Raw genomic sequence first — 27958 nt, 5'->3', positions numbered from 1 at the left:
CTTCTCCGCCTCTTCTCTTTGCTTCTCCTCCACACAGTCCGAGTCGGACTCTTCCTGTCGCTTCAGCCGGATCCGCTTCCTGGGCTGCGACATCCTCTTCGGCTGGCTCGTGTCCCCCTCTTCATCATTAGTTGTGTCCTCCTCTCCGGGGCTGGAAGAAGAGGAGCTGTTGTCCCCTCCCAGAAAGGAGCGCTTTCTGCGGGTCACGGAGCGGCTGTCATCGCTGGAAGTCGCCCCGGAGCCGCTTCTGCCCCGGTCCTCCTGCTCGCTATCCTCCTCCGGGGAGCTCAGGAAGTCGGACTGAGATCCGGAGGAGGAGGATGTGAAGGAGCCTTCGTCACTGTCGTCCAGGATCGAAGCAGGCAGGCCGATCTGCTTTTTCTTCGATGCGTCCACTTTGGTTTTCCGCATGGAAGCGAACATTTTGCGCTTGTACAAACTCTCCATGTCTGCGCGTTAGCAGGGAGCATTGACATTAAACAGAAACACAGAGCGGGAAGTGAGCAGCTAGCGGGACAGCTACGTATCGCGTCACAACCACGAAGGCATGCTATTGCTGTGAAGAACACAACATGGCGCGGAGCTCACCTCCATGAAGAGTTATGTTTACAACACTCACGGACACCTTCTGCTTATATGTGTTCTAATGTGAATTTTGAGCTAAATACGGGGTTTTTCTTAGTTGTTTTTCCGAGAGCAGCCAGTTGTATGTTATTGTTTTTGCTCAATCGTCTTCTTCGCTGTGAGGAATTACAGCACAGACGGTAAGACCGCCCCCTGCGGCCAAGCCCCCAGGAAGTGCGCCGGACTATTCGTTGTGGAGAGAAGAGTTACGACAGCGGAGGACCAAAATCCGACCAAAATGCTTGATCGTCACGTGGTTCAGGGAGACTCAATAGTTCCCCGGAAGTTCGTGGTGGGACCTATGGGTGGGTTATGGCTAAAAAGGATCCGTCTAGTGTAAATATGACGTCACGTTCTCGTTGTAACTCTCGTTGTAATCGGAGCGGCTCGGAAACACATCTACAGCAGTAACATGATGCAACATACACATTAATGCACTAGCAATATTAATAGAGAAACATCAGACATAATAGTAAAACACTGCAAGGGAACATTTTATTGCACCAGGAGCTATCTTGGGACTTTTACTGCGACAACGTTCACTTGCCTGTGAATACAAAATAAACCATAGTGTTGGTGATCTACAGTGTTGTCATTCTTCTTTGAACACCAGCAAGACCGCTAAAACCCTATTTCAACAACCACACTCCCTGTAATTGACATAATTAATAGATAGTTTAGCTTCTCATCATCAGTTTCTGTGGCCCACTGATGTTAACGAACTGAAAGGCTACCTGCCAAACGTAAACATTCAGCCATGTGACATTCAGCCAAAGTCTCGCGAGAGTTTTACACAAGACGGATCCTTTCTAGCCATAACCCTATGGGTGGGACCAGCGGGTGGGACATTTCAATGCATGATTACCGGAGATAGAACTACGATTTTTGGTAATAAGTGGTGAATAAAGGTTTTGATTTGCAATATTTATACAACATATCGATGTGTATGTAGTTACATCAATATTTGAAAAAGTTAAATTTGCTAATATTTGAGGATTAAGATAAAATAAGAAGTACTTTATTGATAACAATTTGTGAAATGTTTGCTTTGCAGCAGCAAAAGACAAGGCATTGTACATGTACAGTACACAAGACAGTTAAAAGACTAGAATTAAACAATCGAAAATGTAAACATCTCAAATAGAAATAAAATAGCAGAAAATATACATAGTGTGAACAGCTATCTTACCTGTTAACATATACATGTTAGGCTAACGTTGCCTTGGTTAAAGAGCCTGTTGCTGTTGTTTATTGCTTTGAATTGTTGAAAACAAATATTATCTTCTTAAACTTGAATGGTAATCAGGAGCATCACATCCTAAGGTTTGATATATTTAGAGGGAGGGGATGGGAAGGAAGGTTTCAAAATTCAGATTAGATTCATTTCTACCATTTCTTTAATTCATGGTGGTTTCAGTAATCCCCTGGTAATTGAGGACGTAAGTAATCTAAATGAGTAATTTCATCTTTATGACTTTCAGAAAGGACAGGAAACCGACAGGTGCCTATCAATGATTTACTGACCGTAAATAAATGGAATTCAATAAACATTTAATAGCATGCCATGCAGTTTGTCTGTGCCTTTTCCTCTGTGTTGTCCTGGCATATCGTCTCCCCCATGGTTTGCTGTGCTGCCTGGGGATCCTCCAAGCGCTCAGAGAACGGAGTATGAATCTAAAGTTTCCCCACTGACACAGAGAGGAGGAAAGAATGGCTGGCTCAAGTTAGCAGGAGCAATTTAACTATCACAAAAGACAACAACAGCAACAACATATGTGAGGTAATCATATTTTTCACAAAAGGAAGACCACACCATTGGGAAGCTTAATGTCTGTTTAATCAAAATAAGGAACAGGGAGAGGCTTGCAAAACTCTGGGAGTTGAGACTCAGGTGCAGGGTGAGGGTCTCATTGCAGGTCTTCAGGCTCCATTGAATCCCTCTGGGGTTCTTGTGCTGAAAGAGGGAGACAGGAGAAAGGGTTAGATACATCTAGCAACCTATAGGATGGGAAATTGCTGACCTATTTTAAACGTACCTTGTGTTTTCACTCTAACTTAAGTCCCTCTCCCTTTGCCATCAATCCAAAATCAGCTGAGCTGCAACATAATACAGACATGTAATAATCAACAGAATCACAAAGACATAATATGACTCTGCTGAAAACACTCACCCATAAGTTATGTTTTTGTTTACTGTTTGGAAGTCTCAAATATGCACTCTAAATCCATATCAATAGCGATGTATCACAAAAATAGCTCTCTTCCTTATTATTGTGTAACGTTAACTATATATTACTAGCTTGAACTCCAAGATGGATATCCTCATTTCACCACTTCCACCCACTACAATCACACACCCCAATGTTATATTTAACTAATATTTAACTCCCTCCACCCCGGATAAAAGCACGTTAAGAAGCCCCTTTTCTCTAATTCCACAACATTGGAGGAAATAACATTAGGAGAACGGATTAATATAATGGATTAATAGGCTGTTCGTGGTTAACGTGTGTTGCTAACTTTATCCGGCATCCTAGCCTTATCTGTAAACGTAAAATATACTGATTTAAGGGATAATCCACTAACATTCTTGAATACACATGTGTAGTTAATTTGATTCAGATGTTCTGATAATATCCGCAATATAAATCTTTAAACGTCTTCTTACCTTTAAAAGTCCATCACGAACGGTCTATTATGCTGCAACCATAGACTGCTAGCCGCAGATCCTCTCAATAGTTCCCCGGAATTTAGCGGCAAGCTAACTTCCGGGGAACTAATGAGAGGCTCCGCGATCCGCCATTGCTGTAAAAAACTGATCCATTGGAGTGAACGGAGATGTCGTAACTCTTCTGGTTGTGGCCTTTAGGCCATTTAACTTCTGTTAGACAGCTATCATACTGAATAAATATGTACTGTGAATGTATACAAACATGTATGGCATATGGCTGTCCAACCAAGTCTCACGGCATTTCGTGTTCACCAACACGATTTTTAATCTATTGATTCGTGTTCACCAACACGATTTTCCCCTTTTTTTCGTGTTGCACAGCACGATTTTAAAAGCAATGTATTTCTATTGGTAGTCTCACAACATTACGTGTTATAGGAAGACCGGAAGCTGTGTGGTTCATAAAAGCATGTTCTTACTCAATATCAAGCCACAATTATTGCTTTTATTTTTAAATCGTATAATTTCTGACTTTTGTTGCCGTCTGTGAGGAAAATAAATGGGGCTGAGAGCCTCAGGATACTGAAATCTGTATATATGTAAATCTTTTTTTCCTTCTAATTTGTTATTCTTTTCAAAATAACACACTGTTATTTACTCACCAATAACACACAATTATCCTTGTTTTTATTTATTTGTTTGATTCCATAATCTCTGGGTTTTTTTGCGTCCATCAGGAACTGAATTTCAAAATAAAAATAACCGGAAACGGATGTACGCATTTCGAGTTCAGGATGGCCGAAGACACTACACTACCCTTAATACCCAGCTATCGTTTAGGACTACAGTCCCCGTGATTAATCTTCAAGCTCTGGGAATGGATGTTGGAATGGCAGTGCGCCAAGGTTACTTCGAGCGTCAAACAGCTGTTTGAAATGGAACGAAACCACGCCAGACTATCCAAAACTGGAATCGAACGCCCCCCCAGGACTACACATGCTATGGGACGTCTCTACTGAACGTTTTCGTTTTTCCCGCAATTAGAAGTTGCCAGTATTAAACACATTGGTGTCATCAAATGTAAAACATATAATTAATAAATGGGTGAAAATCGCTTGTGTCCATAATGCGCAGCATTAATATATACCCACATGACAGCTCATTGTTACTTTGTAATTCTACTCCACTACAATTCAGAGGTTAACCTGGTATTTTTACTCCACTACATTTATTTGAGTTACTTTGCAGATCCTGATTAATGATGTGAAATATAAACAACCCTTAAAGCAGACTTTAGTTACACCTGAGTAAAATTCAGGAAAGGTGATTGTCAAGTGCCAACAATCAGGAGAGATATTTGATAGTTGGTGCTTGAGAAGACTAAACATTTATCTGCAATTGACATGAATGGAAACGAGTAATAAAGTATATTCATTACTCGTTATTCTCTACTAATAGTTAATTAAAGACTGTATAATGGCTATTTTGCACATCCCTTTCAAGATTTCAAGATTTTCAAAGGTTTATTGACATATCATAATACACAACTGTGTATGCAATGAATGAAAAACTTGGGTCACGGGTTCCTCAACAGCGCATTACAAGACATCTATCAATATGTGTATACCACCATGGTACCACCACCATTAAACTGTCATATTCTGCACATTTCTTATACTATCTACATACATAAGAGTATAATTCATATGTATGATATCAGTTAAAATAAGTGCTTCAACATAGTCAACATTGCAGGAAAGCAATATATTAGACGTTAAGTACTTTGTCAGGCTTAATATTTATCTGTAGATACCCCCAAAGCTTTTTTCTTATTTAAAAGAAGAACTTAATCTAAAGTATTATTTAATGTTTGAATAAAGGTTAATTCGTTTTTCTGTTTTGCACATCCTCATATTAATATCTTTGTACATCCAGCACTAAACTGTTTTATTGTAGAGATCACTTACAGTATCTTCTTGATTTTTTATATTCTATATTTCTATCACAGACCTTCTACTTTCCCCCTATGTAAGTATGTAATATTTTTTTAATCAAATATAACACATAAAAACAATAATTCAATAACATGCTTTAACCACTAGGCGGTGCACACAATAACTTTTTATTATTAGTGTAGGACACTTATGTACAACATCTGAAGATGTGTAGTTTTATTCATGCTTTCACATAATTTTACAGCATATTGCTATACTATTTCAGACTCAGTATTTACATTCTTATATTCAAAGAAAATCAGTAATATCTTTAAAAACTACAAGTCCTTTTATATCAGCTGTGCACCGTTATGGTGTAAATATAACCTATCTACCAATTGGATCAAATGTAAAAGTCAGCCGAATTAGTGTTGATACTGCAAAGGAGACGAATTGTGTGAAGAAAAATTCGTGATCCACGTCAAGTCTTCAGTTTCCGCGGCATTTCTTCCAGTTTTTCCAAAGGTCTTCTCATCAGGGCTCTATAAATAAAGAACTACGGCAGATCTGTAATATTTAATGCAGCCGAACCGTGTATTACAATGCCGTTATGTGATGACTTTCAAAGAGAAAAGCAAGAACACACGGAATTAAGTATTATTTTATTCTTTTTAAATGTTTTCCGGATTTCATATCATATAAACACCAAATCCCAGCATGCATTGCGGCTAAAACATCCAATCGGCGAGCTTAAACCATAGCTGAGGATCTTGGGTAATCGCTTTAAATGCCTACGTCTGTTTCCGGTTATTTTTATTTTGAAATTCAGTTCCTGACGGACGCCAAAAAAGCCAGAGATTATGGAATTAAACAAATAAATAAAAACAAGGATAATTGTGTATTATTGGTGAGTAAATAACAGTGTGTTATTTTGAAAAAAATAACAACTTAGAAGGAAAAAAAGTTTTACAAATATACAGATTTCAGTATCCTGAGGCTCTCAGCCCCATTTATTTTCCTCACAGACAAGCCCGCCTTAACCTGCCATCAGGCCCTGGGGCTGATAGTTTTTGTAGGCCCCCTATTTAAACAACAAATCAAAGTCATTTATAGCCTCGGCAGGCTCTGTGATCGCACTTCTCCACTCTGCTCTACACGCGCCTGGTCCTCTCCTCCATATGAGTGACGTATCGGGCCTCCCTCATGTATTTGTCCGGTTGCCGTTGGCTCCCCTCCACGTAGCAAGTCCTCGTCGTCCTCTCCATCTCCTCCAACAGATAATGTCCCTCCTGTCTGTTTTTCCTCTCCCGCTACTCCATCGCCATCAGAACCAGACGGCCTACTTGTCTCCGAGGCCCCGCGGCCGGCACCGCTACCGCTCGGTACAGAACTCATCTGTCCTTCCTCCTCATCCTGGCCTACAGGTTTAAAATAACCTGTAAGCTTCAGCATTTTTTGTAATAGCTGCTTGTCTCGAAACTCCTTTTCCCTCAACAATTTCCTTTTCCGAGCGCCACTCAAACTTTTTCTTCACTCAATCACTCGCAATTTGAATAAGTCACATGTGAAACATATTCTCATTCTGACGTGTGGGTGTTTGTGTATATTTGCGTTTGTGTGTATTGTGTTTGTTTCCCGGGGAAAACCCTCACGAGAAACATCGGCTGTTGTTATGCCTGCTGTGACGTCAAGTTACTCCGTTCTCCGCTTGTAATTATGCCGTTACAAGCTTCAAAGTTGTATTTATCATCTGAATTTGCCGAAACAAGTTTAATATTCTGAAAGCCAAGACTTTGTTTTTTTAAAATCAGATGAAAACAAACTGTAACGGACCTTGCTGTGTTATCTAACATTACTCTACGTCTTACAATAATAATTTCAGTGGAGGGAGGGGGGCGGCGCTGTGGAACAGCAGAGTGGCGAGGGAGAGCTGTCGTCTTCCCTTTACAAGATTCAAAAATGTATTTATCGTGTGATTTTGGAAATGAAAGTTTCCTATTCTGAAAGCCAAGAATTTGTTTATTTAAAAAAACAAAAAAACACCCGAAATAAAAAAAAAAGAATTTTTTTTTTTTTTTTTTTAATTGGCTCATGATAGGCCCCCGATCTCCGTAGGCCCCTGGGCTTCAGCCCAGGTCAGCCCGTGCATTAAGGCGGCCCTGCTCACAGACGGCAACAAAAGTCCGAAATTATACGATTTAAAATAAAAGCAATAATTGTGGCTTGATATTGAGTAAGAACATGCTTTTATGAACCACACAGCTTCCGGTCTTCCTATAACACGTAATGCCATGAGACTACCAATATAAATACAATACAATACAAAATCGTGCTGTGCAACACGAAAAAAAGGGGGAAATCGTGTTGGTGAACACGAATCAATAGATTAAAAATCGTGTTGGTGAACAAGAAATGACATGAGACTGGGTTGGCCTGTCTAACAGAAGTTAAATTCATTTCTCACTTATTCTGACAATGTACCCCAAACCCCAATAAAAAGAGTTGTTAAATAATAGTGAAGTCACGTTGTAATAACAATATCTCATCTCTCTCTCGTTTTATTTTTTAGCTTTGCTAAAAGCCACTGTGTCAAGTGTCCATCTTGGTTTGCCGTCCGGAGTTGTCCAATATGGCGGACCATCTCGCACATGCGCAGTACCGATCGGGCAGGGGGACAGACCGGGTAGTGAGAGGCCCTTTCTCACTTCTCTTATTTTTCATTTCCTCGCTCCTCGGTCTCGGTCTCAACGGAAGTTGATTTGTCTGCGCCATCTTGAGTAGCGTCCCAATGGCCTTATTTTTGCCGGAGGAGCGAGGAGCGATAATGGAGGAGCTATAATCGAGGAACCACCAGACCATCCTCCGATGAAATCCTCAGACACTTGCCCCGCCCCCTTACTGCGTATCGCTCACTGATTGGACGATGCAGTGCATGCACTGATCTGATGCTTCTTGACATGAGAGCAGTTTCCCAGCGGAGTGAAGAAAATACATGAACCTCACGGGAGTCACTCCTCAGTTTATACAGTGTTTTGTTTCAATTCATGTATCATTTAGTTACAAATATGTGATATATCTGAACAACAAAGTGGTCAAAAATCATTTAATTCATTTTTTGGAAACATTTTCATGATCGCTTTTTTCGTTTTACATTTTCATTTATAGAGAGGCGAAGTCACGCCCATCTACTTCCGGTCCATGGGACCCCGGAAGCGGAAAAAATTATACATTGAATTCAATGGAGAGAGAAAACGTATCTTTTGATCCCGTTTGAATTGTGCCACGAACTACATATGATGTTTGTCAATCTTAAACAATAATTTCCATGTCAAAAAAGTCACATTTTGTCGTAAAACTGTTGAAATATAAGATTATGAAAAATACGCGACTACAAAGACTACAAATCCAAAATCCCATTCTGGGTCGCGCATGTGATGTCACAGGCGATAATGCTCCAAGTGGTTGAGACTCGTAATTAAAGCGAAGAAGAAGATTTCATAACTGATTTATTCCCTCCAATAAATATAAGAGATGGCTCCAATAAATTCACTGTTATAAGATGCCTGTGTGCTTTGTACCATGTTGTAATCACAAAAGTGATCATACCACTTGCTCGTTCTATCGCTTCCCGTCTGATGAAAGGACCAGGAGTCGCTGGATCAGACATATCAGGTATTATCATAGGTAATATACATGTTGTGCATGGAACATAGTCAAGTTAGCTACCTAGCTAGTAGCGACGAGTAGCGAGCACGTTAGTTAGCATTACATTACTAAGCCTTGTCATTTTTAGTAGCCTTACCATGAAGTTATTATTATTATTATCTTTACATACTAGAAAACTGTAGGAGCGGCGACTTGTTTTGAAATTGAATTTTTAATATCCGATAATAAAGTTGATCTGTTTTCTTTATTCTTCTCTCTTCCCAGCTCCATCCATCACTGTTCTCTGTTCCTGCAGGTCCTGCTTGCTAATCAATGCTTTATTTTTTTACACAATTACTAATAAAGTCAAGTTGTGAAGTTGTGCTTCATTCTGAGTCAATAATAAATTCATTCTGCCTTCAACTGCAAAATGATTGTGGACTGCACCAACATCCATGTAGCTGCCCCCAGTAAGATGAACCAAGCAAAGCTGACACTCAACATACAGCTGTGCTCTTCAGTTTACATGAAGAATTTGTGAAATATTGGTAATTATTTGGAAAAAATGACTGACGATGCAGAAAACTTTTTTTATTTAGGAACAGTGGTCAGGTGAAGCATTTATCACTACATATGTGTCACACTTAAAAGGCCAAACACACTGGCCAAATACACCTCGTTTACAACTCCCCAGTTGACAGCCATGACTCCGTCTAAATTGTACCCCCCAAGCACCCTCTGTCCCCTCACTGTGGACGGGACCCTCAGTGTCCTCTCCACTTTCAGATGAAGGGTCAGAGGAACTCAAAGAAATGCTGGACTCCAGAGAGCATTCAGTGTCAGACCCCCCTCGAACCTTGTGTCTTCTTCAGATGAGTCCTGCAGCTCGCTGGCAGAAGAAGGCTACAAGATTACTTCTGAAGTCTCTTCTGCACTGACATGCTTCTTCATTTGACTTCCTTCTCTTTGCTCCAGGTCTTTCTCCTTCTCTGCTCACTAAAGAAATAAGCCCTTGATCAGACTGCATGTGTATCTTTGGCAGCCAGGTGCATAAACACACTAACAGTTGTTTTTTGTTTTTGAGTAATCAAGCAGCTCTTCAAAGACACATCAAACACATCCTTTTTTCCCATGGAATGATCCGTGCATGCTTACAGATTCTCACAGACACACACACACACACACACACACACACACACACACACACACACACACACACACACACACACACACACACACACACACGCACGCACTCAATCACGCACGCACGCACGCACGCACGCACACACACACACACACGCAGAGGGAGGATAGGTGTGTGCTGGTTGTGCACAGGCCTACAAAATTGTTGTTCTATCGCCTGAAAGAGCTACAGGTCACATGCCGCAGGACCTGCTGGTCTGCTGCTGGAAATGACACACACACACACACACCCACCCACCCACCCACCCACACACACACACACACACAACACACACACACACACACACACACACACACACACAGACACACACACACACACACACACACACACACACACACACACACACATACATGCATACTTACACACACACACCACTCTCGGGGCCCCCTGGTTGTCACACGGCTCCATAATATAACTGGCAAAGATTTAAGAATTCCATGCATCGGCCTACAGTGGGAAAATTGTGTAATCTGTTGGAATAGAGTAAAAATATCAAATATCACCACATGTCTTCTAAATGAAATGCTGACATTACAAAATGCATGGTTTTATACTGCAATGGCAGTGAGATCAAAAAATGTGGTCTGAATGGAAGTCAATGAGGCATTTTTGAGAGAAATTAAATAATTAAAATAATGAAACAGGCGTTTAAAGGGTTAAATTCCTGACAATGATTGAATGTTTGGTAATTCTGAGTACGTTATAAGTTGTTATGTGATTAATGAAACAAAAAGTAGAAACAAATGTTGAGATATGATGATTTGATAGAAGTTATTATGGGCGGGTACATTTTTGCCACGAAAGTGTCCAGAGGTAGTATCTGACACTACGTAAAAAATAATAATGCAGTCAAATCAATTTTGTTGCTAATCTTTGACACATCCAAGACTCTAATAACCACCAAAGTTCCATCCCTCTACTAATTATTATATTGAAAAAAAAACATTTTTTGTGTTTTTTGTCATAAATAATGAAATAATTCAAATAATGAAACAGGCATTTAAAGGGTTAAAATCCTGAAAATTATTGAATGTTTGGTAGTTTTGAGTACGTTATAAGTTGTTTTGAAGTGATTCATGAAAAAAAAAAAGTAGAAACAAATGTTGTTGTATGATGATTTAATAGCAGTTATTATGGGCGTGTACATTTTTGCCACGAAGGGGTCGAAAGGTTGAAAATTCGAGGAGGGCGCAAGGGTTAAGCTTTTGCAGTCCCTTTACATTCACAATTACGTAATCAACACACTACTGGAAATGGAAAACCCCAAAAAGCACTATTGGGCCCTTTTTAATATGTGGGATTGGACATAGCCTAAAGAGGGATGTAGCTTTGTCAACACCTAAATCTACTGTTAAGTGTGTTTTTACTAAATAGTCACGAAGACTTAAAGACACGCTAAATTGTGACCAGCTTGAATGTCAACAATGTCCAATATGCAGTTACGGTACGTCTACACTACAGGCATCAAAATGCTTTCAACGCTTCGCCCATTCACTTGAATGGGGTGACGTAGAAGATTTTTAATCTTCGCCGAACTGCATTGTGGGGAGCATGGCATGGCTTTGCAAGCATCACGAGCATCTATCGGCATCAAAAGTTGAACAATGTTCAACTTTTGAGGCTCGATGCTTGGCATCAGCCAATCAAATCCCGTTTATGCAAATCCCGCCAGTGCAAGCGCAGCCAATCAAACCGCGTGCAAGCTGGGAGAGCCAGACCGCAGTTCATTTCCTCATATTCCAAACGAGATATTACGGTAGCAAATCACCCGGTTCTTTACGACCGGAACTATTTACCGGGATACAAACCGGAGGAACCAGGCATGGAGGGAAGTGGCAGAGACAGTGGGTGAAACTGATAGTTTTTTCGCCTGTTTGGAGAGTTTATATCCAGTTTACTTCGTTTTAACATTGCTATTGCTTTGTATGTCGGGGGCGGGAGATTCATGTGATTGGTTGTTCGCAAAAAATCGCCAAGCTTCCGACACCCCCAGCTTCAAGATTTTTTCATGCCTGTAGTGTAGACGGGCCGTTATGGTCATCATTATTTTTGAAGGAACTGCTTATCATCAGTGTTGGGACTAACACGTTACAAAGTAATGCGTTACTGTAACGCAACTACTTTTGTAGTAACTAATAGTGTTACTAGTTACATGTTCCAATTATGTAACGTCGTTATAGTTACTGTGGTTTAAATGGGTGCGTTACTGCGTTACATTATGTGATGGAACTGAACCGAATCTCCCTGCAGATGTAATTTACAGGCGAATAGAGCGATGTCCTCTCACAGCACCATGGAAAAGTGAAAGTAACCAGAGAGGAGTGATGATTGGTTAACGCGGGTAACATTTCAGGGTAAGCCAATCAGAGACAGAGTTGGGCGGGTCTTGCCTTATGGGGAAAATACATACACACGAACACTTGCTAATGCTAACACACACACACACGGCAACGCTCATCACCAGCACGCACACACACAATGGCAGATGCAAGTATCAGCAAGAGCAGCAGCGCATTTGCAACTTGGAAATATAACCACTATTTTCAATTTGTGGGGGATAAAGGACTCAAAAAATATTACGGTAAAATGTAAACTGAGTGCAGGACAGAAAGCATTGTCCACATCGAATAACAGCAATGCCAATCTCCTGAAGCACATAAGTAATCCTACATGGGGCTCTAAAACTAGTCGCCAAAGACCCCACCGTCTCAACCACCGGCAGTGACCCAGATGGAGCAACACCATCTAAACAGCCAAAAAACGATGTCACATGTCACCCAGTCAACTAAACAGATTGATTGCCAGGTATGTTGTTGAGGACATGCTGCCCATCGCAACGGTTGAGTCTGTTGCATGCCTTCAGAGAACTAGTCAGCAAAAAACCACACAAAAACTTGTATTTTTATTGTTATTATTTTTAAAGTAAAGTAAAGTAACTTGTTACTAGTTACTTTTACAATTTAGTAACTAATAAAGTAACTCGTTACTTTTGAGAGCAGTAACTATAACTATTACTAGTTACTTTTTAAAAGTAACTTGCCCAACACTGCTTATCATAGAATTAAAAATAATGCAGTATGATTTGGGGTAAACAACGTTTAAAACACTGCTGTCCCACCGACAACATTAAAAAAACAACACGCTGAATACGTTTCGGTGGTGAGTTAGCTGGTTATGGAAGCTTAGCAGCATAAGGATCACCCTCAGTTTCCTTGGAAAGTCGGAACAAGAGTAGGCACTAAAGGCCCGACCGACAGGCCGAGCATCCAGGATTTGAAAACAGACCGTTATGTGTATGACCCTTCTTAGGGTTGAGAAGACATTTGAAAGGATTTTGTATACTCAACATATTTCAGAAATTGAAAAAAAATGTCTAACTGTTTGTTTTTTTTGCCTTTGTTTTTTTCTAGCAAAAAGACCTGGCCACCATCCTGGGAACCACACATGAATATAAACATGACAGTGTCCTAAATGTTCGTCGTTATGTTGTAAATTATGAAGTTCTGTTGACGAACTAGTTAATTAAAAAAATCTCATAAATAAATCATATATAAATATATTTGAAATAAAAATAAAAGTGTTTGTTTATAAACATCTGTTTCATCATTTACAGTGTTAGCAAGGCACTCACCATATTGTTCAATACAGTCGTGATTGATACAAGTTATGATTGATAAAACTAGTAAATCTGTCAGATTTGACCCGAAGACAACAACCCAACTTTGTAGGCTGTTGTTTTTCCTCATTGCTATTGATATCAATTAAGAAATTAACTTATAGGGACACCCATAGCTGGTCAGGGTCAGGAACTTTGCAAAAACGACAGATCTTATAGGACAAAGTTTATTGCTCACCTCTGTCTGACGGAAGCCTCTTTCAGGTGTAAATTCTGAGACCATTTGGGACTCCAGCCTCAAGTATTTTTAATAATTGATTGTTTGATGGGAGGAGATCTTTAAGGTATAAAAACATTTTATAAAACGGACAAGTCAAATCAAGCAATCTGATTGGTTCTTAGCCGTGATATACTGAGCGTATACCACGGGTAGAATTGTAAGTTACTTTTCACAACAAGTCAGTATCCCTGTATCCAGTTTGCTTTTCATACTGGAACAAGAAAGCAGCGGAGAAGTAACGGGGCAGAAACCCTCCGTTTTACGCAGCGGTCCATACATAAACATCAAAGGGCAAAACATATTCAGTGTGCAGTTCCTTTGGCATTAGGGCAGGGATATCTAGACACTTTCCAAGGTTTGACATAATGAATTGTGCTACTTTTAAAGCAAGCAACGATGTTTTCAAATCTGTAATCAAAGAGGTCCGCAAAAACACTATCGACCAATCAGATTGCTTGATTTGACTTGTCAGTTTTATAAATATATTTAAATTTCTTCAGTTACGAAACAAACTTACAAAGCTTAAAATGGAAACATTTAAGATTAACTTCGACCTCCGGGGGGGTCTTACTATAGTATTGAGGAGTGGATTGAGCAGTGCCTATCTCCAGAAAAAAAGCACCTAAACTACGACATGCAGAGCTACGTGAAGAGCAGGTAGACCAACTGGAAAAGTACCACCATTCAAAAGCTTTCTGATGCGGGTCTTGAAACAAAGCAGAGAAATTATGACCGTTAGTGGCCACAGGTGCGAAAGCTCTCTCCAGAGCTACTGGAAGCCCAATCTCGGGGACCGGAGAAAGTGGAGCAATATTCTCGCCACGCCAAGCAACAGCCTCGAACAACCTCAACCTATACAAGTGACCACGTAAGCCATGCTACTGATGCTGGACACTTTTTCAGTGGATGCACAATAAACAGCAACATACACATTAATGTAAATAAACAGCCAAATAATGGATCAACGCTCTCTGTCTAATATGTTCGCTTGTTGTTAGTGTTGTTGCATAGCAAACACCTTGCACTATGTGTTGTGCAGAAGGCAACGGAGGGACTATTTTATTTTGAACATCATTATTTACTAATAAAAACTATTTAAATTAGCGTATGTATTTTTCTTTCATATTGCCACACTTGGTAACCGTTTTATAAAAGCAAGAGCTCACTTCAGGGGTTGTCGACCCTCCGCTTCGCGTCGGGCCGAACCACGCCCCTTAGCTGTGATAATGAGCATATACCACGGCCTGTCGTGAGCTATTGCTTAAATAAATGTCTTCCGTTACGAAACAAACCTACAAAGCATAAGATGGAAACATTTAAGATTAACTTCGACCTCCGGGGGGGTCTTACTATGGAGGAGTGGATTTAGCAGTGCCTGCAGAAAAAAAAAGCACCTAAACGACGGCATGCAGTGCTACGCGAAGAGCAGGTAGACCAACTGGAAAAGTACCAATATTCAAAAGCTTTCTGATGCGGGTCTTGAAACAAAGCAGAGAAATTATGACGTTAGTGGCCACAGGTGCGAAAGATCTCTCCAGAGCTACTGGAAGCCAAATCTCGGGGACCGGAGAAAGTGGAGCAATATTCTCGCCACGCCAAGCAACAGCCTAGAACAACCTCAACCTATACAAGTGACCACGTAAGCCATGCTACTGATGCTGGACAGTTTTTCAGTGGGTGCACAATAAACGGCAACATACACATTAATGTAAATAAACAGCCAAATAATGGATCAACGCTCTCTGTCTAATATGTTCGCCAGCTGTTAGTGTTGTTGCATAGCAACCACGTCGCACTATGTTTTGTGCAGAAGGCAATGGAGGGACTATTTTCGTTTTGAACATCATTATTTACTAATAAAAACTATTTAAATTAGAGTGTGTATTTTTCTTTCATATTGCCACACTTGGTAACCGTTTTATAAAAGCAATAGCTCACTTCAGGCCGTGATATATGCTCATTATATCACAGCTAAGGGGCGTGGTTCGGCCCGACGGAGAGCATACCACGGCCTGTCGTGAGCTATTGCATAATTATGCCTTCAGATGTGGGCTTTATACCCTTTTTAACTACAAAATACACACAAATATACACTGAGGTTCAGGATTAGATAACACTGCTGTATTCAACCCGGTATCAGGGCAAGATGTGAACATGTGATGATTTATCATGTTGTGAGACGTGAAGATGTCACGATTTCGTCCCTTCAAACGTGACAGTTACACGGTATTGTGAACATGGGGAACCAGTGGAGAAATACCCGGAAGTGCCAAGCAAATAAAATAATACTTTATTCCGAGTGTGCTTGCTTTTCTCTTTGGAAGTCATCACTGTTGGGGAAATATTTTCCAAGGTCCATAACTTTGACCCAGTTTATCAGTTCAAACTGTCATGACTGAGCACACACACCTGTAACCTTGGCTGATGTGCTCTCAGTGTTTTGTCTCCCTGTTCCTGCCTGTTGGTGTCAGCTGATAGAGGTGTTATGATTATATCTTGTTATGCACAATGTTGATTATTCTCTCTGAACTAGCTAAATACATGGGTCTGGGGTAGAGTTCTTCAGAATTGACGTCGCAACTCTCCCGTGCAGTCAGAACCTCTGGCTGCTGTGACTTGTGATGTGAATTCTCCAGACGATACTCCTAAATAAACCATCAGTGTTTGACATCAAAGCTCCAACTCTCCTTGTGTCTCTCTGAGTCCTGACTCTCCATTGCTACAGAGGTTTCCATTACAATCACATAAATGCATTGTAATACACGGTTCGGCTGCATTAAATATTACACATCTGCCATAGTTCTTTATTTATAGAGCCCTGACAAACTGAAGAACTGCCGCCGAAACTGAATATGTGACGACGTGGATCATAAACATATCAACAATTAAACAACATTTTACATTTATTTTCACAAAACACGTCTCCTTGCAGTATAAATACTAATTCGGCTGAATTTTATATTTGATATATATTTGGTAGATAGGCTTTATTTACCCCATAATGGTGCACAGCTAGATAGATAGAAAAGGACACCTAGTGGTTAAAGCACGCTATTGAATATTTTAGGAGGAAAGTAGAAATGATAGAAATATAGAATAGAAAAAATCAAGAAGATGCTTAAGTGATCTCTACAATAAAACTGTTTAGTGCCGGATGTACACAGATATTAATAGGAGAATGTGCAAAACAGACTGTGGCAGCGGGGTGTGGTTAGGGTGCCGGCTGCTGGAGTGAAGGGAGTGGCTCGGCCGGAGGCCAGACAGCTGATCGGAATCAGGTAATCAGTGCCGGAATAAAAGCATGTCGTAACCTGGTTCTGGCCTGTTTTGCAGTAGGCGGGATCCTGGAAGGTCGCCAAAGGACCTGTGAAGGTTCCCACATGGGCAACATTTGAGACCCGTGTATACTTTGTTTGGAGCTAATAAACGCCTGTGATCAACCAACCTGCTCTTTCCGTCCCTATTTGAACCCTGTGTGAGCGGAGAGCCTCACAGTGGCGCCTGAACAGGGACCTGATGTCGGAAGGAGAAACCCCGCTGGGTCAGGCCCTCCAACGTCTCGCTCACATGCAGGAGACCACCACAGCATTGCAGTGACAGCAGAGCGAGGCTCTGCTCGGGATCGCCTCGAGCCAGCGCGAGGACCGGGCTCTCCTACGGGAGCTGCTGCAGCGTCCGGACGCTCGGGAGGCCGATCCCGCTACCAACCCGGCCCGACCGCCTTCAATTGCCCTCCAGAAATTGACGGCAGAGGATGATCCGGAGGCATACCTGGACATCTTTGAGGGCACAGCGGCGGCGTGCGGGTGGCCGGAGGAGGAGTGGGCAGCGCGGCTCTTGCCTCTGCTATCTGGGGGTGCGCAGCTAGCCGCCCAAAGCCTGCCAGCAGCCTCTCGGCATGTGTACCGGCATCTGAGGAAGGCCATCCTGGACCAACTTGGCAGCACGCCAGAGGGACATCGCCGCCGGTTCCGGGCCCTGCCCTTCGAGGACGCTGACCGGCCCTTCGCCTACGCGCAGCGGCTCCTGGATGCAGCGAGCCGCTGGCTCCAGCCGGGGGTGCTTTCCGCTGAGAAAGTCGTCGGGCAGGTGGCGCTGGAGCAGTTAATCGTCGGCCTGCCATCGTCGGCCTGCCATCTTCGACAGCGAATTGGGTCCAGTGCCATCGCCCCGCCAACATGGAAGCAGCCGTCTTCCTTGCGGAGGACCACCTCTCGCTTCCTCGGCGGAGCATGAAAGAGGAGCCCCGACCACCAGCCGTCTCAGCGGGCAGACCCGTCCCAGCCCCGAGGAGGAGGTTTCCTGGAGCAGCTGCCCTTCCCTCCCCACCACCACCCGGCCCCAACCCCGCAGCCCCGACACTTTCCCCCCAAGCCCTACCTTACCCTCCTGTTTTTATCTCTCCCCAGGGTCCGGCCTACGCTTCTGGTCGTCCGGCACCACGGGGGGCTCCTCAGACGTCAGGGCAGGACTGCTGGCGGTGTGGGCAGCCCGGCCACTTCCGACGGCAGTGTCCTCTCATGGAGGTCGGACAGCTGGTTCGGGTTGCGGGACCGCCAGTTGCCTCCCCCGATTTGGAAGGGACGTACCGTATACCGGTATGTATACAGGGGGGTACACACCAGGCTCTGATGGACACGGGCTTTAATCAGACGATGATCCATCAGCGCTTGGTTCGGCCTGGGGCATTGATTGAAACATCGTGGGTGAAGGTGAGGTGTGTGCATGGGGATATTCACCAGTACCCGGAGGTGACGCTGGAAATGTCTTATAAGGGGAAAAGCATAGAGTCAGGGCTGGAGTTAGCACTCGCCTTACGCACCCTCTGATTTTGTGAACGAATTGGGGTTTGCTAAGCTAGCGGGGGCTATGGGGGTGCGTTCACGGACGGCAGGGAAATGTGAGTTGTGTGCTGTGTTTAGTGGAGAGTCGGAGGCGGCTGACAACGTAGAGGGGGAAACGGACACGGAGGGGGCCGCGGAGGTCCCTCTGGACCCGCTGGTGTTTCCCGTGGAGGATTTCCCCCTCGAACAGTCGAGGGACGAGACCCTTCAGCACGCCTTAGGCCAGGTGGTGAGTATTGATGGCTCCCAGCTACACCCAAACGCAGCACTCACTCACCCACACTTTACGGTGGTTAGGGACAGGCTTTATCTTGTAAGACGTGACACACAGACAGGAGAGATAAATACCCAGTTGTTGGTGCCAAAAAGCCGTTGGGAAATGGTTTTCCAGGCGGCTCATTATAACCCCATGTCAGGTCACCTAGGGTATGACAAATCACTACACCGAATAATGGCCCGATTTTATTGGTCGGGCATTCACGCAGATGTGAAGCGGTTGTGTGCATCTTGCAGTGAATGTCAGCTGGTTAACTCGCCGGCCATCCCCAGAGCGCCTTTGCGCCCGTTACCATTGGTTGAGGTGCCTTTTGAGAGAGTGGGTGTGGACCTCATCGGGCCATTAGACCGGAGTGCACGGGGATATCTCTTTGTACTAGTCCTAGTGGATTATGCAACGCCATATCCCGAGGCAGTGCCGCTGCGTAATATCTCTGCAAAGAGCGTCGCGCAGGCACTGTTTCACATTATCTCCCGAGTCGGGATCCCGAAAGAGATCCTGACTGACCAGGGCACACAGTTTATGTTACGCACACTACGCGAGCTGTATGAACTACTGGGCGTCCATAGAGAGCCGCAGTGACGCGTCGTAAAACCCGGAAGTAAGTTAGCATTTTTAGCACTTCCGGTTCCTTCCTCAAAAAGCAATGCATTTTTTCCATAGGGTTTTGGAAAATAGCTCGAAATAAGGTCTGTGGTTGACACAAATTTAAGAGGTAATTGACGTTTTGTTCTACGACATTAAATACATCAGCAGTGACCCCACTGGGGATTTTTGAAGAGTTTACGTGTCTGAAAAACGATGGTTGTTACCGAATGGCTGAATAGGACTACAGAAATTGTCGAGGCCGTTGTACGCCATTACGCCGAACACGTAAACACTCCCGCTAAGTTTGTTTTCCCCTGTGTTCTGCTTAAAAGCAAGTACCTGCCTATCTTTAGTATCTGTATATCTATATCTGACCATTAGAATCTGTATTTTTGAAATTGTCGTTTTTAACACCGTAGTTTTACAAATTATAGAATAATTAATTACCAGTGTTTTCCAATTTTACTCGGCAGTTCGTTTCGTTGGCTAACGTTAGCTAAAGCTAGCGCTACTAGTTAGCTACGCAATGGTTTGTTGCTTTGCTCCGGGTTGCAGCCACAGGTCTTCGCATGAAACGTGCTTGTTCTATCGTTTCCCGGCCAATGTTTTCCAAAGGAGAGTCTGGATTCGTGCCATGAGGTAAGCTGACGTTACATTTTTGTCCATGTCACGGTGAAATGTAAATAATGGGAAGTGACTGCATCGCCGTTTTAGAGATGGCACTGCTGAAAAGACCGCAACACAAGTAAAGATAATGAATACATCCTATTAAAACCTGTGTGGCTTATATGATAAGTCTTATTAGTACAAGCAGCATAACGTTTCACCATGTAACTAAAGATTGTAGTCAGGGAAATCAGTTTGACATATTGAACTAATAAAAAATCACCTCTGGCTGGCAGAGAACTCTCTGCTCCATAGCTTCTCTTGGACGTAACATCACATGTACATTTTACATTTATATTCAATTTAATATTCCATCCCTCACATACTTTTGTATATATAATAACTTATATTTTGTTTTTCTTGTTATGCTGCTGCAACACAAACATTTCCCAAATTGGGATCAATACAGTAATATCTTATCTTAATTCATTAAGAAATATAACTATTATAATTAGTGTAGCAGCTGACACCTATTTTCAATATGGATTAATCTACCATTTATTTCTTTAGTTCAATTTTCATCTATAAAAATGTCAAAATAGTGAAAATGTTCACGAGACTTATCAAAGTGCAAGGTTATATCTTTAGATGTTTTGTTTTAGCCTATGTACTGTATGTCTTAATGCTCTTACAGTATATGTGACGGTGTGACTTCCATGAAACTATATTTTATATCTTCCCAACAGACGAGCTGACAGAAAACCTAACACTCTAACAACCACAACATTGCAAAGGCGAGTAAATGTAAATTAAAAACAATTCACAATTTTATTATTTCTTCTTCTTTCTTGCAGTGAGGTGAAGCTGACCTTGCACTTGGTGCCAGTAAGGATGTTCCTCACGCAGGCTGAATGTTTCTCCTTCCTTACTGACACAGAAGCCCTTGATTTGCAATGCTTCACTAATTGTCATTTCCCTTGCTCCGTAGGGACACTTTACCTCAAGCACAGCGGAAGACCCTACCAGACCATCTGGAGATGCCCCCAACATTCCTGATTGGGAGAGCCACAAATCTGACTCATGGACCTGCATCTGAGTTGCAGTGGTGAATGCCCTGACGCCCTCACATTCATTCATAGTCCCCCACTGTACAGACAAAACTCCATCAAGGGCCTGTTGTTGCCCTAGCACCCTGGCAATAAGGGAAGTAGTCACACGCTTTGACCTCAGGACAGCTCCAAAGTTGCTTGCAGTCAACCTTCCTTTCCTGAACAAATGCCAGTTTGGGTTGGTTCGCTGAACAGTGGTAGCCACCTGAATTGCCCTCTGTTGCTCTTCAGACAATGCCATGCTTGCCACAATTGTCTCAGGTCCCTGATGCCCAACAGATTTGATAATTTCAGGAACAGTAAGTGTTTCCAAGCTGTAGTGTTCCTCTTCTGGCTCGGGGGAGAGAAGCCAAGAAATTCCTGAGAACCTGCCCCCGAGTCTGTCCCTCAGCCAGTCACGATCTTCGGAGGTGGGCTCTCTTGTCAGCGGGTTAAATTAGTTATTGGTTTCAACAGTCACATTAAAACAGTTACTAAATCAGCTTACTATCACCTAAAGAACATACCTAGGATTAAAAGACTAAAGTCACAGCAGGATTTAAAAAAAACGTGTCCATGCTTTTATCTTCAGTAGACTGGACTACTGCAATGGTGTCTTCACAGGTCTCACTAAAAAATCTATTAGAAAGCTGCAGCTGATTCAGAACACCGCTGCTCGAGTCCTCACTAACACTAAGAAAGTGGATTACATCACTCCTGTTCTGAAGTCTTTACACTGGCTTCCTGTGTGTCAAAGAATAGATTTCAAAATACTGCTGCTGTTTATAAAGCACTGAATGGTTTAGGACCAAAATGCATTTCTGACCTCCTGCTAAATGATGAACCATCCAGATCTCTCAGGTCTTCAGGGACTGGTCAGCTTTCTGTCCCCAGAGTCAGAACTAAACATGGTAAAGCAGCGTACAGTTATTATGCTCCAAATATCTGGAGCAAACTCCCAGAAACCTGCAGGTCCGCTGCAACTTACTACTTTTAAATCCAGGCTGAAGACTTTTCTTTTTGTCGCTGCTCTTAATTGAACTATTAATATCTTAGACTGCACTGTAACTTTTATCCATGTATTTTTTCTTTTAATGTTTCTTTTATTAGCTTTTCTTTTTAATGACTGATTTTAAATGCCATTTTCTTAATGTCTTTCATTTTTTGTAAAGCACTTTGAATTGCCTTGTGTTGAAAAGTGCTATATAAATAAACTTGCCTTGCCTAATAAAGATTTCATGTGACACATAAAATTGATTTGTTGATGGGAATTAATGTGAATAAATTAACTCGGTCTTAAAAGGTTAACGGTACTCTTGCTATCACTACTCACCGACACTATAAACCTTGTCCCTCATGCTAGCCCTGACAACACCGGTAAGCACACCTTCATCTAGGCTGCACTGTAACGTGTCCTGACTTGTAGTGGTTCTCTCCTCTATCTACACTCTTCTCGTCATCTTTGTAAAACGATATCAGACTGGTAATTGACACAGCCATGACTTCAAGTTAAATTCAGTGTGGTTAAAATGAAAAGCTTTGTTAAAATATGCAAGCACGCGAAAGTCAAATTCAGCTTTATTGTCCAAAATTCTACATGTTTTATACATCCAGAAATATCGAAATATCGTTTCCCACAGTGTGACATGTATACATAAAACAAAAAGGGCCTAGATCACTGGTTCTCAACGGGGGCGGTACCGCCCCCCAGGGGGCGTTCAGAGAACATCGGGGGGCGCTGGAAGCAATATTTTTGAAAGGGGGGCGTTGAGGTGTTCTTGGAGGGCGTTCACGCATAATGTCTTTTTGTCATGAAAAACGCTGGCCACAGCGTCTTTTCCTGTACAAAAAGCAGCTGTCAGCATCTTTTGTTGCTATAGGAAACCACAACTCTGCTTGCGATTGGTTCAGCTGTCAGCAGTGTTATTACGGGTACGTTCGGAAATGCACGAACGGTCAGTCCGCTCGGACAACCCGTCTGTTCCGCCAGAGCACCCAGCTGTGAGCGCTCAGAGCGCAGCGCTCTGGACTGTGGAACGGGGACGCTCGGAGCGCTCTGAGCGCATTTACGAACGTACCCTACAAAAAGCAGCCGGGAGCGGACCGGAAGTCGTTGTAATTTTGGGATCGCGACTGTTAATAATCTGTGTCACTTTGTTACATTTTGATATGTTTTGATATGACAAATTCCACTAACAGATTCGAACTAAGTGGTCAGTTTATGAAAATAATACCCGTTTCTATGTCTGCTACGACATGGAAGAGCTGGCTAGCCAGGCTGCTCCACACAGAGCTCTGTTTGTTCAAAATTACAACGACTTCCGGTCCGCTCCCGGCACGATGTCTTGTCATTAGCATCATAAAACAACAAAAATCATATCACATCAGCAAAATGGCCGCGAAAAAGATAAAATGCAGACAGTACTCTATTGAATATCTTAGCTATGGCTTCATACCGTCTCCTACCAATGCACAACTCCCAATGTGTTTACTTTGCGAACATGTATTTTCCAATGAGGGAATGAAACCCTCACGTTTAAAGGAGCACCTTACCAAGATCCACCCGGATAAGGCAGATAAGGAGCGTCCGTTCTTCCAGGCCCTCAAAGAGAAACATGGTAGGAGCACCATCAGCAGTCTCTTCGCTAGGAAGACCACCCAGACTGACAGCGGGCTAATAGCGTCATATAACATCTCCTTGCTGATAGCCAAGTGTGGGCAGCCGTTCACAATCGGAGAGAAGTTAGTACTCCCTGCCATCAAAGAGGTCATATCTACTGTGATGGAGCGTGATCCCACACAGGTGCTGAAATCCATCCCACTCAGTAATGATACCGTAGCACGCAGGATTGATGAAATGGGCGCTGATATAGAGGAGCAGCTGTGTGCCATCCTGCGGGAAACTCCATTCAGCCTTCAGCTGGATGAGACAACCACTTCTGACAACAATGTTCTGTTGATGGCCTATGTCCGCTATAGCACCTCCAACAGTCAGGAGATGGCTGAGGATTTTTTTTTTTTCAAATATCTGGTCACAGACACCAAGGGCCAGACCATTTTTAATGCACTGGATGCTTATCTACAGGAGAAGTCAATCCCGATCAACAACATCCTCGCATGTGCTACTGACGGTGCCCCTTCCATGGTCGGCAGGTACCGTGGCTTCACCACTCTGCTGAAGGAGCAGGTCCCGCATGTCCTCACAGTCCACTGTGTCTTGCACCGCCACAACCTGGTGGCCAAATCTAAAAGTCCACCTCTCCACGAGTCTCTCAATGTTGCAGTAAAGGCAATAAACAAAATAAAAGCCCACGCCCTGAATAACAGATTGTTCCGACAGCTGTGTCAGGAAAATGATGAGACCTTTGAGCGTCTTCTTCTCCACACTGATGTCCGCTGGCTCTCAAAAGGAAACTGCCTTGCTCGTTTTTGTGAGCTGTTTGACAGCATCGTGGAGTTCCTGGAGGAGGTGGATGCAGCTCTCGGGGAACAGGTGTCATCCAGCCGCTGCGACATCATGTACCTCGCAGACTTCTTTGGCAAAATGAATGAAGTCACGCTGAAGCTCCAAGGAAAAGGAGTTACTCTGATCCAGAGCAAGGCGGTCATCCACAGTCTCACCTCCAGGCTGGATCTATACCGGCAGAGCATAGGCAGGAGGCAGTTTGCTCATTTCCCGCTGTTGACCAAGGTGATCTAGCCTAGGCTACTAAATAATGATAATAATAAATAATACATGTAATAAATGTAGGCTAGTCTATGCAACACTATATTTGTGTTCCTGGTTAGTATAAATAACTTATGTTCTGAATGTATTATGAGAATAAAGAAACATCAATTAGTAAACTAATTAGCAATAAAATAACCAGTTTAAAATCGGATGGTAACATTCTGCACCGATAAAAATTTCCTGGTTATACTCATTGCAGGTGTCTGAGGCTCTTACCGATGAGCGCCTCCTCATTTACACAGACCACCTGAGGATGGTGAATGCCGACTTGAAGATCCGCTTCAGAGATCTTTTGGACCTCGATGTTCCCACCTGGGTGGTGCAGCCCTTTCAGGCGGACGTGGCGGAATGCGAGCCAGCAATACAGGAGCATCTCATCGACATCCAGAGTGACGATGAGGCCCAAGCTATTTTCCGCACCTCTGGCTGGGGCAACATGTGGGTCAAATACTCTCAGCGTTACCCGGCTCTCTGGGAGAAAGCGAGGCTGCTTCTTCTGGCTTTCCCAACCACATACCTCGTGGAGCAGGGATTCAGCCAGGTCCTCCACATGCATTCCAAGTACCGCAATCGCTTGAACTTGACGGCCTCAGGTGCACTGCGACTGAAACTAAGTTCTCTGCAACCCGCAGTGAAGAAACTGGCGGAGAACCACCAAGCGCAGGGCTCACACTAACCTTCCCCCCCCCCGCAATTTGGCGAAATGCAACACCTTTCCGACCTGTTAGTTCTGTAGGCCTAATGTACAGTTTTGTAGCCTACTGTTTGTTCTGCACTGGACATGTGTGAAATTGCTGCTGTTCCGTAGCAGTCTGTTTGTATTCTCTGCTCTTGTCTGAGTTTGTTTAACACTCATAAATATCATTTTTATTCACATTCACATGGCTTTTCTGCTCTCTGGTAAACTAATGATAATGATATTCCAACTGCCCAGTTAAATCAAATCTATTATTTGGCATTCAGTGACATGCTTTTTTAAATGATATAACACAGAATTTTAGTCAACATTAATATTCAGGGAAGAAAATAAGTCTACTTTTTTTGATGGGGGGCGTTAAGAGACCTGGATAATGGACAGGGGGGCGCTGGCCCAAAAAAGGTTGAGAACCCCTGGCCTAGATAAACGTGGTATACATTAAACAAAACGGGCCTAGATAACCGGGGTATACAGTTTAAAATGTTAATATATTTAACGTTTTCAAAGTGCAGTTTCAGTGCAAGTCAGTTGAAACGATCTTAAGTTGGCGTGACGTTGAAGTCGTGCGACCCTGCTGCTGTACTGGCTTGTAGTTCGTTTATAGCATAACGTTAGCATTTTGCTGCTACCGACTAGATTTATTATTCAAAAATTATAAAAGTAGGGTTGACATGTGGATATTATCCGGCTGAACAAAACGTGATCCATCTCTTAAATATGTGTCAACCACAGACCTTATTTCGAGCTATTTTCCAAAATCCTATGGAGAAATTGCATTGCGTTTTAGACGAAGGAACCGGAAGAAGTTTACTTCCGGGTTTAAGGACGCGTCACTGCGGCTCTCTATTCAATACGGACTAGTGTTTACCATCCGCAGACCGACGGCCTGGTGGAACGGTTTAACAAAACACTAAAGAACATGGTTCGTAAGTTCGTTCACGAAGATAGTCGTAATTGGGATAAATGGCTAGATCCTCTGTTGTTTGCAGTGCGGGAGGTGCCCCAGACCTCCACGGGATTTTCTCCCTTTGGGCTGTTATTTGGAAGGAAGACCCGGGGTGTTTTGGACCTAGTTAAGGAAAACTGGGAGGAGGGTCCAAGCACCAGTAAAAACGAAATACAGTACGTTATGGACCTGCGAGTAAAACTCCACTCACTGGGGCAGATATCACAGGAGAATTTGCTCCAGGCTCAGGAACGTCAGCAGCGCCTGTACAACAGAGGGTCGAAACTGAGACAATTTTCACCGGGAGATAAAGTGCTTGTATTACTCCCATCCTCTAGCTCTAAACTACTCGCCAAGTGGCAAGGACCCTTCGTGGTCACACGACGAGTGGGGGACGTAGATTATGAGGTGGTGCGTTCTGACAGGGGGGGAGCAACACAGATTTACCACCTTAACCTCCTGAAAGCATGGAGGGAGGTGGCGTCTGTTTCTCTGGCCACCACGGTGATTGAGAGAGATGAGTTGGGACCGGAGGTCATTAAAAGCAACAAATTAACCCCGGTCTGTTGTGGCGACAATCTCTCACCGGGCCAGAGAGCAGACGTTGCTTCGTTGCAAAGGCAGTTTCCCGACGTGTTCTCTCCGCTGCCACGGCGCACCTCTCTCATACACCACCGCATAGAAACGCCCCCGGGCGTGGCCATTCGTTCACGGCTCTATCGGCTGCCTGAACACAAGAGGAAAATTGTTCAGGCGGAGCTTCAGGCTATGCTAGAGATGGGAGTGATAGAAGAGTCCACCAGTGACTGGTGTTGCCCCGTCGTCCTGGTACGTAAGTCCGACGGGTCAATCCGGTAGTGTTGATACTGCAAGGAGACGTATTGAGTGAAAATAAATTGAAGATGTTGTTTAATTGCTGATATATTTATGATCCACGTCACGTATGTTTCGGAAGCAGTTCTTCAGTTTGTCCAGAAGTCTTCTCATCAGGGCTCTATAAAGAGAGAACAACGGCAGATGTATAATATTGAATGCAGCCAAATGCATTTAACTTTTAACTTCCAAAGAGAAAAGCAAGCACACTCGGAATAAAGTATTATTTTATTTTTAAAACATGTTTTCAGATTTCATATCGCATAAACACCATATCTCAACATGCTTTGCGGCTAAAACATCCAATCAGCTGAGGATCTTGCCTACGTCTGTTT

The 27958-nt window shown here is 43.1% G+C and overlaps 2 protein-coding genes and 1 long non-coding RNA gene across 3 annotated transcripts; 1 reads left to right on the top strand and 2 right to left on the bottom strand.

The window, feature by feature from the left end:
* On the bottom strand, nucleotides 1-2160 carry LOC307025286 (uncharacterized protein; the record flags this gene model as incomplete). The annotated part of the gene is made up of 1 exon (XM_079659924.1): nucleotides 1-2160. A coding segment is annotated over exon 1 (447 nt), but the record flags the coding sequence as incomplete, so codon positions are not given.
* A 283-nt stretch (nucleotides 2161-2443) lies between these two features.
* On the bottom strand, nucleotides 2444-3433 carry LOC307025020. Its single transcript, XR_013804039.1, has 3 exons — nucleotides 3293-3433; nucleotides 2661-2721; nucleotides 2444-2578 (listed from the first exon to the last, which is right to left on the bottom strand). It is a non-coding gene; the product is annotated as an uncharacterized lncRNA (long non-coding RNA).
* Nucleotides 3434-23064: 19631 nt separating this feature from the next.
* Nucleotides 23065-25987, top strand: LOC307025261 (protein FAM200C-like). The gene is made up of 2 exons (XM_079659903.1): nucleotides 23065-25068; nucleotides 25307-25987. Exons 1-2 carry the CDS (start codon nucleotides 23557-23559, stop codon nucleotides 25781-25783), a joined length of 1989 nt encoding a protein of 662 aa, XP_079516029.1. The 5' UTR covers nucleotides 23065-23556; the 3' UTR covers nucleotides 25784-25987.
* Nucleotides 25988-27958: the final 1971 nt, after the last annotated feature.

The sequence above is a fragment of the Notothenia rossii genome (assembly GCF_949606895.1).
Source record: "Notothenia rossii genome assembly, chromosome: 11".
Classification (NCBI taxonomy): domain Eukaryota; kingdom Metazoa; phylum Chordata; class Actinopteri; order Perciformes; family Nototheniidae; genus Notothenia; species Notothenia rossii.
This window is presented reverse-complemented; position numbering and strand designations above follow the sequence as displayed.

Bases quoted from the DNA above. Each gene is read 5' to 3' on its own strand.
- LOC307025261 (XM_079659903.1), top strand. From the start codon at position 23,557: ATGACAAATTCCACTAACAGATTCGAACTAAGTGGTCAGTTTATGAAA. The intron at 25,069-25,306 runs GTGATCTAGCCT...TACTCATTGCAG, and splicing joins ATTTCCCGCTGTTGACCAAG to GTGTCTGAGGCTCTTACCGA.